This window comes from Haemaphysalis longicornis, unplaced genomic scaffold (genome assembly GCF_048455015.1).
Source record: "Haemaphysalis longicornis isolate Haplotype H1 unplaced genomic scaffold, Haemaphysalis longicornis Haplotype H1 scaffold_12, whole genome shotgun sequence".
In the NCBI taxonomy this organism is placed as follows: domain Eukaryota; kingdom Metazoa; phylum Arthropoda; class Arachnida; order Ixodida; family Ixodidae; genus Haemaphysalis; species Haemaphysalis longicornis.
In genome coordinates this window covers 65,414,858-65,428,809 of record NW_027526225.1, presented here as the reverse complement: position 1 = coordinate 65,428,809, position 13,952 = coordinate 65,414,858, and the positions used below count along the sequence as shown (strand labels likewise).

Genomic DNA, 13,952 nt, shown 5'->3' with positions numbered 1-13,952 from the left:
CATTTCTGTTATATTTGTGTTTTGCAGAATACTTCCGGGATTCTGTATGAGAGTGAGAGAGGTGGGTCACGTGACTACTTTGAACCCACCTAGCTTTGTTTGTCACGGTGGCCAATCAGTCGTCTAGTGGCGGTCAATCAATGAGCCATCCTCTCTCTCAAGTTGTGCCGTCCCGTTTGTGGGCGGGGTTGTAGGGGTAAAACCGAGGTTTTTCATGTTTTCGGATGACAGAAAAAGAGGAGAGCAGAGCGCGGTGACCCCCGCTCGACGCGGGCCTTGCCCGACCTCTTGTATGCGATCATGAGCCTTGAAAGTTGTAAATACGTAGTGTAAATAAAGTGTACATTGAGTTTCCTTGTAGGAAACCGTCGTCGGCTATGTGCCGTCGGCCAGCGAGTCATCGTTTCAGCGATCATGTCATCGGATCATTGCTTCGATCATCAACGTCGGCGACTGATCCACCTCCTGAGTTTAACTGGGACCCTGCAACACTTTTTCCATTTTTTTTATATCTTAAATGGTTGCAGAACGTAGTCACACAACACACAACACACCCAGTATTTGGATTAGGGAATCGCAAAGTGCGTCAGCCAAAAATTATTGCTCTATGCCCATAAGGTAACTTGGAAACTCGTTCAAAATATTTTTTTTCTTTTTCCCGGTCTTGGCGTTCTTCGAGTGCTCCAATTGTGCCATTAAGGCCATGGAGCGGCTGTTGGCCGATTCTCCTTCAGTTGGAGCAATGAACGCATTCCACAGCAACTTTAAAAATAAGGCCACAAAACAAAGTAGAAACGGAAGGCGTATCTCCTGCGACGAGCAAATCACGCAGTGCCGCCCCGTGCTGGCGATAACTATAGATTTCGCAGTGCTTCCACACACGAAGGAAAGAGTGAATGCGTTTATCGAAAGTGTTGCAGGGTCCCTTGAAGTGTTTGGCATGTACCTACTCGGGGGTATTGGCCAGGGATAAAATGTTGCTTGTGCACCTATTCGTGGTGTGCCTTTGTGGAAACCCGTCGTACAAGTTGGCTTTCGTGCAGTGCCTTCTTGTGCGTTATGATATGGACTTCGGCTTTTGACTTTGAACTTTGAAGACATTGACTTTCGACCAGATAAAACTTCGCGCTTCAACGACCTTCCACTTCGCACACCGTAATCATCATCGTCAGAGAAAGTTGGCTTCCCTGCAGTGCTTTTTGGTGCGCACAGTCGCCGTCAGTGAGGCGAAAAAAGCTTCGCTTTAAAATGCAAACTGCTTCGACCGTGTCGAAATGGCGCAGTCGTATAGACGTCGGCTTCAAGACGCGAGACACCCGACCATGGTTCGATTCCGACCATGGGAAGCATTTTTTTTTTAGCTTTTGGCGTTTGTGTAAAGTTAACTTTCGTCTAGTGCTTTTGCTGCACCCCGGACGCCATAGGTGAGGCATAGAGAGCTTCGCGTTAAAAATTGTCGGTAGGTACACAGAAATGTCCAAAAGAAGTTGAAGTCACCCGAGCTGGGCAGCGTGAGGGTTATCGCGCACCAGGAAAGGAAAACAGCGACGCGGGAAAAGCACTGTGGCGAGGGCGCGAAGCGACACTCGTTTCACTTGTCGCTTCGCGCCCTCGCCACAGTGCTTTCATGCGGCTCACACTGAGTGCACAGCTCCTCAAAGCGACGGCCCCAACCCCAGAACACATGCATTTGCATGGCGCTACCCCGTCGTTTCAAAGCGACGCCCCATACTTTTAGAGAATTCGGCCCCTGGCGTCACTGTCTAGGGTAGCCGCGCTTCAGCGAGCGTTCCGTCATGTATCGGGGAGGCTCGTTGCACTTGTCCTTGGCATGGCTCACGAACAGGCGGGAAATTTGCCTCTGCCTGCAAAAAAGCGACAATATTACTGTAAAGGCTTATTCAAATTTGTTTAATTATAAAATTGAAGCTCCAAAAAGATTTAGTTCTCAGTGATTATTTAGAAGCTTCATGCAAGATGAACAAGAATACGATGTTACTCTTTTTTGTTGATTTTGGATTCGAGACGAAAAAGAAGCCGTGTGACTAGCCAAGCCAAGTAGGCGAGGAACGTCGCTAGCTGCAATGGCGGCGCCCGCGGCCGCGATTGGAGCGCCAGATTTGCCTCAATTACATATTTCTATGAGCCTCTATGGGTCAGAGGATGGCTCGGAGAAAGGGAGATGCAGCGCGTGCCAGGAAAGGGAAACAGCCGCACCAAAACGGCTAGGGTAGGCCGCTGCCGCACGTGCAAAGCCAGCTGCCTTGAGAGAGAGAGCGAGAGAGCGAGAGAGCGAGAGAGCGAGAGAGAGAGAGAGAGAGAGAGAGAGAGAGAGAGAGAGAGAGAGAGAGAGAGAGAGAGAGAGAGAGAGAGAGAGAGAGAGAGAGAGAGAGAGCAACTTTTATTTAGCGTATTTATGTGTGAGAGTGGCTTCTCAGTCCAGAAGTCCGAACGCTTTCTTCGCACGTTCAGCCGTCTCCGTCAGCATGAGAGAGAGAGAACAAACTTTATTTCCGCAGGACCTAAGTCCAGGTCCTAATTTGAAAGTTCAATTCACTGGATCCACGTAGTACTCCAAGCATGACAGTTGACGTACGGGGGCTAACAGGAGGATCCTGGTGATGGAAAGCGAGCGGAACGAGCTGCGAAGGGCGCTGTCTAGAAGGCTGGTCATGTGATGACGAGCGCGGCCGCTAACTTCGGCAGGAAGTTTTTAACAGCAAACCAGTAAGACACCCAACTAAGAATTAGCCTTCACAATCCTACAAAAACGTCCTTCGAAATTTCTATTTTTCTGTTATCTTTATGCCCACTCCTAGGAAATTATAAAGCGTCAAAAAAAAAAAAAAAAAAAACTAACACGAACACAAAAATCGGGAAAAGCATCAACAGTGTTCATCTGCAGAAAAATTCATAAGCGATTGATTAATTGTAGGGTTGAACGCGCCGACGCAACGCAGGCGATGAGGCGCGCCGTAGTGGAGGGCTCCGGATTAGTTTTGATCACCTGGGGATCTTTAACGTGCGCCGAAACCTCGTACACACGGGAATTTTCCCTTTTCGCCTTAATCAGAAAAGCGGCCGCTGCGGCCGAAAATCGAAATCGCGACCTTGTGCTCAGCTGCACAACGCCTTAGCCGCTGAGCCACCGCCGCGGGTAAAAAAGAAGTTCGTAAGTGACGAAGTTGACGCGTTTAATCGCTATAATAGGGTAAATGGAGATATTCGTTAAAAGGAATGTTCAAAACTAGAAGCAATTAAAATAATATGACCAACTAAATACAAACGTCCACATTATGCACCGACTTCACAGATAAAACAAAACTTGCAAAAAGCCTCGAAAAAAAACGAATAAAAACGCGAGAAGCTCCAACCGTCTTTTATGTTTCTGCACTTGCACAAAAATGCGTAATTGATGAAGGTAACACATCTCGTCGTTCGAATATAGTAAATCCCCGATATTTTTCCAGAGAAAAATCTCAAGATGACGAGAAGCAGCGAAATCTCGCATTGTTGTCATTTATTTTTATTAGAGCCCATTTTACAAAACCAAATTTGTGACATTAAATGTCTGCCAAGTTGTGATTAAATGGTCGCTTATCACCGGAGTTAGCACAGGACCGCGATAATTGGAGATTAATGGTAAAGGCTTTTGCCCTGCACTGGGCGTGGATAAGGCTGGTGATGATGATGGCGATGATGATGGTCGTTTATCTGTCGGCTCTGTTATGCACTTCCGAGTAGGCCGGCTTCATCAGACAACAAACATTCACTACCCATACATCCTTTGAATAGTAGGAGCAGGCCAGAAGAGCAGGTGGCGACATCTAGCCAGCTTTAATGAAAACGCACTCTGGTATTTTTTGGCGGGCTTTTTTTAACGATTGATGACTACGAAAACGAAATACTGGGTGTGGCCTCCGTTTCTGCTTACGACGACGTCCAGAAATAAAGTTTCCGTCGGAAAAAGCATAAAAACAAAACAAAAGCTATATGCGGCCATCAGCAGTACCCCCTATAATCTAATCGCTCTTAACGTTAGTCAAAATATAATAATTATTGGTTAACTCTTCTTAAGGAAGCCTCGAGAAAGTAGTATCTCAACAGCTGATGGAATATATGTACAGTCAACCAACGGTATAACGAAATATCTAGGTGCCCATTTCAATGCTCGCAGTATAAGAAAAAAATTACACAGCCATCAGTAACTTCTTGAATCTTTTTAAGTGTAAGCCAATGTTTATAGGCATATTCGAAACATGGTTGACAGAAGTAGAAGTGCATCTTTTTAATTTTCCTGGTTATAGCATGGAAGCTGACTGTTGTGTCGGGAACTTGTCAACCGTCGCACACGGGGGGGCTGCCCTTTACGTTCATGCAGATGTCCCATACAAGAGACCAATTGATATTAAACTAGCAATTAATTTTTGTGAATCCGTATGGATTGATATTGATAAATCCCAGCTGACATTTCAACATAATTTAGTAGTTCGTATTATTTATAGGTCTCCGTCAGCGTCATACTCCCAGTTTTGCGCAGAGCTTGACAACATTATGTGTGCATTGTTAAATACAAGTGCAGCTGTCATAATTATGGGTGATATTAACATTGATTTAAGAGCTATTCATTCGTGTTCTTGTAATGAATATGTATCGTGCTTCAGTTGTTATGGATATAGCAATCTTGTGGAGACCCCAACACGTGTTGCAGGCCAGAGTAGCACTATTATTGATCATGTATTATCTAACACTCCTGTATGTAAATCTGCCTCCGTTCTTGAAGCCGATATTTCAGATCATTACCCTGTAATTTTTACCATGTCCAACTGTTTGAAAACAAGCCCTAAATGTTATGAGCAGTCTTACTTTGACTCATCGAACTTTGTAAATTATATTTTTGCAGTTGATTTTTCACCTATTATATGCGTTGCAGTGTTCGAATGAGTCCTATGAAATTTTGTCTCAACATATTTCTGCAGCAGTGATGTCTGCATCAACTACACGTACCATAACCAAAAGGCATGAGGTTGCCAGAGAGCCTTGGTTAACTAAATCCATGTTGCGCTGTATAAAAAGAAAATATAATATGTTTAGGAAACTTCAAAAACAGCCCTTTAACAGGTCCTTACATGACAGATATTCCAAATATGCTTCGGTGTTAAACAACGCTGTTTTTGCGGCCAAAAAATCTTACTTTTGTGAACAAGTTCGTTCAAACGGAAATGATTGTAGAAAAAACTGGAATCTACTTAAAAATTCTTAGGAAGAGACAAAAAAACAACCTCCACCGGAACATATAGTTCATAATAATGTCATTTTGAATTCTCCCGAAGACATTTGTAATGCCTTTAGTAGGCATTTTTCTTCATTGGAAAGTCCTAGTATCGAAAAGTACGATGTAAGCCATAAACCGCGTTCAGCTCACTCATTTTACCTTAATCCTACAGATGAATTCGAAGTATCTTCAGTGATATCAGGATTACGCACGACTGCTAGTGGGGTAGACAACATCCCAGCACACGCAATTAAGCTTGTAAAAGATGGTATATCACCTGTTCTTGCCCATACAATAAACAATATTTTTATCACTGGCATATTCCCTCACCGACTGAAAATTGTCAAGGTTCTTCCAATATTTAAATCGAAAGACAGAGAAAAAGTGGACAATCATCGGCTCATATCCATACTCCCTTTTTTAAGTGAAGTAGTGGAAAAACTTACCGTTATTCGTTTAAATAAGTTCCTTGAAAAGTATAACATTCTCACAAATGCCCAGTTCGGATTTAGGAAAGGTTATTCGACTAGCACAGCTATTTTGACTTTTGTAGACGCAGTGCGGAAATATGTATACAATGGTTTTTTAGTGGCCGGGATCTTTATAGATTTCGCTAAAGCATTTGATTCCTTGAACCATGTAATTCGTAAAGCAAAATTAGAGCGGTACGGCATTAATGGCACTCCTTTGGGTCTAATAGAAAATTATTTGAAGGATAGACAACAAATAGTCCGTATCGGTTAATTCCAATCAGAAATTAAATCTATAAACCTTCTATAAACCTTGGAGTTCCTCAGGGATCCATCCTTGGACCTATATTGTTTTTATTGTATATGAATGACCTGCTTTTTCATCTAGTTCACGCCAGCCCGGTGCTTTACGCCGATGATATGAATCTTCTAATTGGGGACCGTAATGAGAGAGTCTTAATAAGAAAAGTTAATGAAGAACTCACACTTGCATTCATGGTGCTCAGCTAATGCCATTCAACTCAACCCTCAAAAGACAGTTTACATGTCATTCCATTCAGAGGCCAAACGAGTAGACGAGCTATCTCCTGTTATTTATAATTCGTCGTTGATTGCACGCACTAACAACACAATTTTTTTAGGTATTTTTATTGATAATCATTTAAAATTCAATGATCATATACGCTTAACCATAAAAAGGGCGTCTTATGGATTGCATGTCCTTGCGCGATGTCGACATTTCTTTATTTCAGACATACTTGTCAACTTATACTATGCATTCGTACACTGCCACATAAATTACGGTATCATAGTCTGCGGCTGCACATGTAAAACACATCTGCTGCCTATTCTCCGGTTACTAAAACGAGCACTTCGAGTTTTTTTACGTTGTCCAAGTAACGAAATAGTGAATATGTTTCAATTTTTTGATGTACTTAATGTCTATAATTTAGTAGGGTATAACATAGCGCAATTCATGTTCCAAATTCTTCATCACAAATTAAATATAAACACAGTTTGCTTGCAACCTTCTCATCGAACCACTGATGCCATCCCACAACGTCTTCTGTTGCCTAAAATTCGTATAAATTATTGAAAAAACACACTAGAATTCACAGGATCAACTTTTTGGAATAGTTTGAATGCTGAAACTCAGAACCTTACTTCTTTTGTATTGTTTAAAAAACGTGTCAAGCAACATCTTATGTCTGAAAATTGCATGGGATAGCGTGATTTTTGTTAGATGCGAAGGCATCTCATTCACCCGCCTTGCCCCTGCATCCGGCGTCGGCGTCGTCGTCGTTGGCGTCCGCCCTCCCCCATTCTCCTCCCCCCGCGAGCTGCGCTCTCCGCCGCTCACACCCTCTCCTCTCCGATAGCGAACACTTTCTCGCGAGGGGCATTGGATTGGATTCGGTTGGATTGGCTTGGCTTGGCTTGGCTTGGCTTGGCTTGGCTTGGCTTGGCTTGGATTTGGATTGGATTTGATTATAGTAGATTGTGTTGGATCGTGTTGCGTCATAGCCGCGGCAGGCGCACTGGCGCCGGCGCGTCCCCTCACCGTTATGCGCGCTATAAAACGCGGTGCCTGCGCCGCTACGCTCCATCGTTACAGCGCCGTTCCTCCGCTGTCCAACGCTGCCCAACGCTGCAACGTGAACCCCCTGCGTCGCATCTACACAGGGGTTCCCGCGAGGGGATGTGGGAGTTTTTTCTTCATTTTTATCCTTTTTTGTTGCTGCAATTGGCAGTACCAAGAATATTTCGGCCACTTAAGACTGGTGGATTGAGTGGTCTTGTTTGCGTCGGCGCGTTAAAACCTACAATCAATCAATAAATCAATCAATCGATAAATCAATCAATCAATCAATCAATCAATCAATCAATCAATCAATCAATCAATCAATCAATCAATCAATCAATCAATCAATCAATCAATCAATCAATCAACCGGCGTCGTCTTGTTCAGTAAATCCGGTGAATACCGACAAAAATGCCTCAGGAATTCTATTCAAGACAGAAACTTTCATACTAATACGTACTAAAGAGAAATCTGGCGTAAGAAACGAAGGAAACAGCTGGGCGTGTTATACCGGTGCTACACGGTCGTTCCAAAAGCCTTCGGAAGACCGTTAACTCTATTGTCTATCGAGTGCCCCATTGCAAATGCATTAGGAGCAGTTGTGGTGGAGAGTCCAATTGTCAATTGAAAGCTACCGTGTAGCACAGGCATTAAACCACGGCCAGTGCGGACACGCTCGCTCGCGAGCGCGTTCACATCGGCCGTGGTTAGACAAGCTTGGTATTTTAGCTAACTCTGAATAGCGCAGCACTTTGAGGTTAAGTATATTTAATGGCCAAAAAATGCTGGGCGTTTTGAAACGTAACACTTTCTTGTGAATCCTTGGAAGAATACTCAAGGACGGCTGCGCTCCAATTAGCAGAGCAACACATTTTACTTACTGTCTTCTTGTTGCATAAAAAATACATAACGAATTTCTTCTCTACCGAACACAGGTAGAACGTAACACTTTCTTAGTGTATCTCTTGGAGAGATGCGCAAGGACGAGCTACAATAAAAACGCAAGGGATGTCATTTCACTTACTCCCTTGTTTTCGAGGAAATACACGGGAAACTATCTCTCATGGAAACTTTTTTTTCTGAATTTCATTCCACTCCTCTCGCGGTATAGGTCTGATCTTTTGTTTACTTTCTCTCACGCACGTATGTGCGTTAGATCAAAGCCAGGACACGGGTTCAGCACGGACGCCAATTTCTTGGAACGATACGCATTTGCATTTCGCTCCCCCCCCCCCCCCCCACACACACAGACACTTTTTTCCTGTTTATCTCCCTAGGTTGTTTTATGTTATACAGGTAGCGCACCTCACGATGCTTGTAGGCAAAGACGTCTAAGATTTTACCCGGGGCTTTAAGCCGGGAGGTTCGCTTTCTCCTCGTTGTCGGGATGCACTTAGGTGAAAGCAAGGACGCGTCGAGGAGATGTAAGGGGAGAGGAAGACACGCCAGGGAGAAGAGCCCCTTCCGGAGCGAGGCTTTTCGGGCGCTGCGTCGTGCGGCGAAGCCGCCGAGAGCCTCCAGGGGTTGGACCTGCATCGATTCCCGCGGCGGGACGTTGAAGGATGGAACTGGCCTCGCCGGCTAGCTGGTGGTGCGGCGCCTCGAACGGGCCAATCGAACCAGTCGGCGGTGGTCGCTGCCAGCGCGGGACGCCTGCACCACCCAGCGGCGGCTTGGCTTGGCTCTCGGCTCTTTTTCGCCACGGATCGCCCGTCCGCCGGCCCCCGTGTCGTCCGCGTGCTGGTGTGCTCGTCTCTCCGCTCGGCTCTCTCCTGATGGTCCCCCGCAAGGTGCCGTGTTGAGTCTTCTTCTATTCATCGTCGACGCCCATCCACGACTTGTGGTTGCAAGATCTCTTCTGTGTTTGTGCGCGTGTATGAACACTTGACCTTCGTGGGAGGCGGTTGAAATAGGCCAGACCATGACCCGCGCCGGCGAATCGATGTGTTGCGGCGCGCTTGGTGTCAGTCAGGTAGACGAGACCTTGATGGGTCTTTAGCGACGTGACAGGCTGTGTAATCTGCTTACCCAGGGTGTGTCGCCTTATTCTGAGTTCTGATTCTACTCTGCCACAAACTGTGACACTTGCTTCGTTTCTATACCGTTGCTAACCGGTTGATCCGTGTTGCTCAACAGTTGAGCAGACTTTGGAAGCAAGGTTTTTTTTTTTTTCTGCAACGCTGACTGTTACGACGAAGGCAGCACTAAGTGCCATCGATGAATACGTCGATTCACAAGGGATAAGCGTCGCTTTGGAGCCACCCAGTGAGACTTCTGGGCAGTGAACACAGAAGCAACCCCGGAATCAGGCCACGGCCACTCGCTTGACCTACTTAATGTCCAGGGTCGAAGACTAACAACATGAGAGTCAGATTTGCACGCTCTGAAAGATAAGCTTTAGTACCGGACTGTTGTGGAAGTAGACATTGTTTGCTTCATCTTCGGTTCTTGATGTTCAACACAAAGAAGAAATATAAGCGTTGACCAACATTCCGGGAATGTGGGACCGGTGGGCTGACCGCATCCCAGCACCGGGCACAGCTGACTTTTCCGGCACCCCATATATTCTCCCCTGACCAGTGGCTAGACTGTGGACAAATTTCTGGGACAGTCTTTGGCGTACGAAAGGCGCACCGCAAATCTCCATTGTTGTTTATTTTCTTCTCGAAGTCTGAACCTCTGCAGCCAGCGCCCTCACAATGCTTACTGCAAGGATCCAACTTCGGAAGAAAAGGTAGGCCACTTTTTTTTTTTTGCCCGAGGCTGGTAAGAAAGGTCCAACAGAAAAAGCGTCACGACGGACGATTTGCATTTTCGCGCCTTTTCTTGCTCCTCTTGCCAGTCAGGCTTCCCGCTTGTGCGGTAGATCTGTTTTACAAACGAGTCCAGATCGCCTGGTATTGACTCGGTGTTTCGTTCCGTCGACGCGTTATTTTTCTTCGCCTTTCCGAAGAGAGGGACGGACATTATTGGACGTGTGCGCCGGCCGCTGTTTTTTTCGTCCAACCTAGCGCGATACTTAAAGAGCAAAAGACATTCGTACCGGGCTGTTTAAAATGTATGAGTTCGTATTGTGTGACTTGGTTCTATATAGGCTTTTCTATTTTAGTAACCCTTTCTGCTTCTTGCCATGTGAAAGAGCCTGCCTTTTACAAACGGGAACTAATCTTATAAAATTGGGCTTTTGAGGCAGGAAGGGGGAAGGAGAGCGTGGAAGATTAAGGCGCCGTGGTGCTCCCGCCTCTCAGCGCGTACTCCGCAGTTTCGCACAAAAAGGGATATTTGAAGGCCTGCCGTATAGCAGCTTGACAAACATGGTATTTCACACACAGTGCGCACTTACCCTGAATACTAATGCCACACAAATACCGGTGCAGTTCATCGAAAAAAGCACCTCAAAGCCCCCTTTAAAACAGAGATGGTTAAAATGCGGTGCTTCCTCCCACTGAGCCAAAGCCAACCGGATTCAAAGTCAAAACCCAAATTCCAAACTGCTTCGACCGTTTCGGAATGGCGCAATCGGATAGACGTCGGGTTTAGCACGCGAGGGACCCAGGCTCGATTCCGATGGCGGAAAGAGTTTTTTCTTGTATAAGAATAATAATAATAATAATACTAATAATAATCATCAGACCTTTGTGGAAGCCCACTGTGTAAAGTTGGCTTTCCTGCAGTGCGTTTTGGTGTTAGAATTTACGGCGCAAGTGATGCACACAAAGCTTCACTTTAAAAAATTTGCCCAAAGTGACGTCATCGGTTTTCATCTCTGTGAATTTTGGTAAAACAACCAACCGAGCATGACGTTACGTATAAAGCTAGCTTGTACCTTCTGTATTAAGCATAGAAAAAAATGCTTTGCAGAACTATCAAGAACGTTTTTCGAAATTGTTAGGGGATGTAAAGCAATGTGCCGAAAAGCTGATCTTTATTATACTTCAAATTAGTGAAGAAAATCTTTCAAAATAAGTTCTAATTTCAGGAGGTACCCTCTAAGGAGGACAGAAGTAGAAAATATGTATCCGAATATGATAGTCGAATATGATATCAAACTGTGGCTGCATTTTGAGGTTACCCTTAACGCCAAGCTGTCGCAGGAACAATATTTGCCAATTGGATCTTCCCAACATTTGTCAATAAAATGATGCGCTTCCAATCCACCAATACTTCGTTCCTGCAACAAGACACATGTCGCATATTATGAACAGCATCTGATTATAGCTGCACATGTAGTTCAACGGGAACTTGCAGTTCGTGGGCCATACGTTCCATCTTTAAAATCTGTAAGCCTTTCGTGTATAACTTATGCAGTGAACATCCGCTAATACGAACTCGATTAAGACAAATTCTCGCTTATGCCGAACAGCTTGGGAATGTTAGTTTGGTTTTCCATAGACCCAATACAAACAAAATCCGCTTAAGACGAACAGCCTTGCACGTACTCTTCGGCTACAACAAACAACTTTCAGGGTGTCCACCACTGCAGGCGATTCTGGGCAGTGAACATAGCAGTCTTGGCGGGGTGTGGCGGGAAAGAAAAATAAAAGAAGACAACATCGCGAAGCAAATTCGCGCCAGAGGAAGATACGGAGCTAAAAAAAAAAAAAAAACAAAGACACGCGGATAAAGCTACGCCTTCTCCCACCCTAAAACCCGCGAAGACAGCGGCAAACCAAAGGAAAAAAAGCGAGTGCGAGCTTTGTGGCAGCTCTGCTTTGTAGGAGAGAGACGCAAATAAAACTAGGACAAAAAAAGTAAAAAGAAGCGACTACGGGGACTTCCTGTTCGCGAATGTAGCAGCTCTCCTAACCAAATCCGTTTCTCAGTGGGACCATGTGAGTTCGCGTCGGTTCCTGTCGCGAGTCCCACCGCGTCACCACCGAGAAAGCGAGGAGTTTCTCCTCTCTCCCTGATGTGTTGTCGCTTGAGGTAGCGGGTGTACGCTCTCCGTAGCCGCTTGGACTGCATAAATCCAGGCAAGAGCATTTGAAGAAAGTATATCAAGTTGCGTACTGAAATAAATGACTTTTTTTGTCGTTTTTCTTCATTGTAAAGTCTACTCCGTTAACCGTCTTGAAGCAAGATATTTGTATGCACTTGGGCGTGTAGCAGATTAATTTTTTTAGGGGGGGGGGGGGGGCGAGGGCTTTTTATAAGACGAACTTATGATAAGACGAACAAATTATCATAGTCCATTCGAGTTCGTCTTCAAGGAGTTCACCGTAGTAAAAGTTAGCTTGGGAGAGCATGTTAGTAACCTCTTAGCGCGGAAGACGACGTGATTGATGGTCACGTGAAGAGTAAGCAGTAACGCTCAGTCCCGTTCGTCGTGTTACTTCAAGCAGACGTAACAGATTTACTGGTGCAATGTAGGGAGATTTTTCCGTCTCCATAATGTGCGCTCTGATTAATGGTGAGAAAACTTACAATACCGTCTTAGTATAACAACCGTAGGAACAATCGGCATTTCTTCTAATTTGATTGGAGCTCATCCGTGGGTCTAGATGCCTCCCCTTAAAGTTGCAGATCTGTTCCGTTTACTATTCTCACTTTTAAGCTTTGTATCCTAGTGTGCGCCCGGTTCGCGTTCTATTCTACGAAAGATCTGGTACAGTCGTTCGCAGTTAGCTCACTATAAGGCGCCCATCAATTAAAACAAACATCGGAACCCGATTGAACCTTCTCTAATTGAGGCTGGATTTAGTACCCTGGGGACGTCGTAGTGGAAAGCTAGGGAGTAAGTTTAAGTTCTTTGACGGATGCGGGGTTTTTCAGCATCACCTATCAGTACCGGTGCTGCTTATTTGTTATGCGTAGCGTTCTTTAAAGAAGTTGATGTATTCCCGTGCTGGGTACGCAATAGTGCATGTACTAAATCATTACCGCCAGAGGGGATTGGCCGTAGGTAAATAAAAGGCCAATGGCATAAGTGATTACATTGAAGCACTTGCACTACGCATTAAAATCAGTAAAGAAATATATCATTCAATCAATCAAGATTAATTTCGAGTATAGCAGTAATTTCTTCGTTTTCTTCGGGCGTGCTTGCCCAACATCAGAGGCGTTTTTATTTTTTTCGAAATGAGAAAATCCACAAACCGAAACTAAGTCAGATAAAACTGCAGTGCAAGCAAAAGCTCGGCAGCTTTTCTATGGAGTAGAGGTTGCAACAAAATAGGTCAGATAACGCCCGGCGAACGTGCACGCACATCGTACTTCCTATCAAAGATGAGCCACCTCGTGCTGTAGCACTGATCAAAGCGAGCCAAATCCATTAGCCCAGTGGTAGTTTGCTTTTGGCGTGGCTGATCGGACAGTTTCATGGATATTTTTGGGAGATTTTTTTTCTTTATGGAGCTGGCTTATCATGGATCCGGGCGGCAATAAACAAATTGACCCGAGTTCCTGTCCCCAACCGTCAACGACAAAGTAACCAGAATACTAAGTTAGGGAAATTAAATCGAGTGTTTTGAAACAATAATATCATCCCGTCTCCCCGCCGCTGTGGAGTGAATCTAGATTTTATTTTGTTTTACTCCCGTATTTACCATTTTTTTCCCAAACTAAATAGCCATCGCTTACTAGCCCTAGCAAAGCCCTCCTCCTCCTTTTGGGCCCCAACCACTTG

The 13,952-nt window shown here is 45.0% G+C and overlaps 1 protein-coding gene across 2 annotated transcripts in view; it reads left to right on the top strand.

Moving 5' to 3' along the window:
- The window catches only part of Dnc (phosphodiesterase dunce), a gene marked incomplete in the record, with an annotated part of 568,677 nt that overhangs the window by 111,879 nt on the left and 442,846 nt on the right, over window positions 1-13,952 (top strand). Inside the window, 1 exon segment of one of the 2 annotated variants that reach the window (XM_077693444.1) lies at window positions 10,012-10,061. Coding sequence (XP_077549570.1) covers window positions 10,027-10,061 — 35 coding nt within the window. 2 annotated transcript variants of the gene reach the window in all.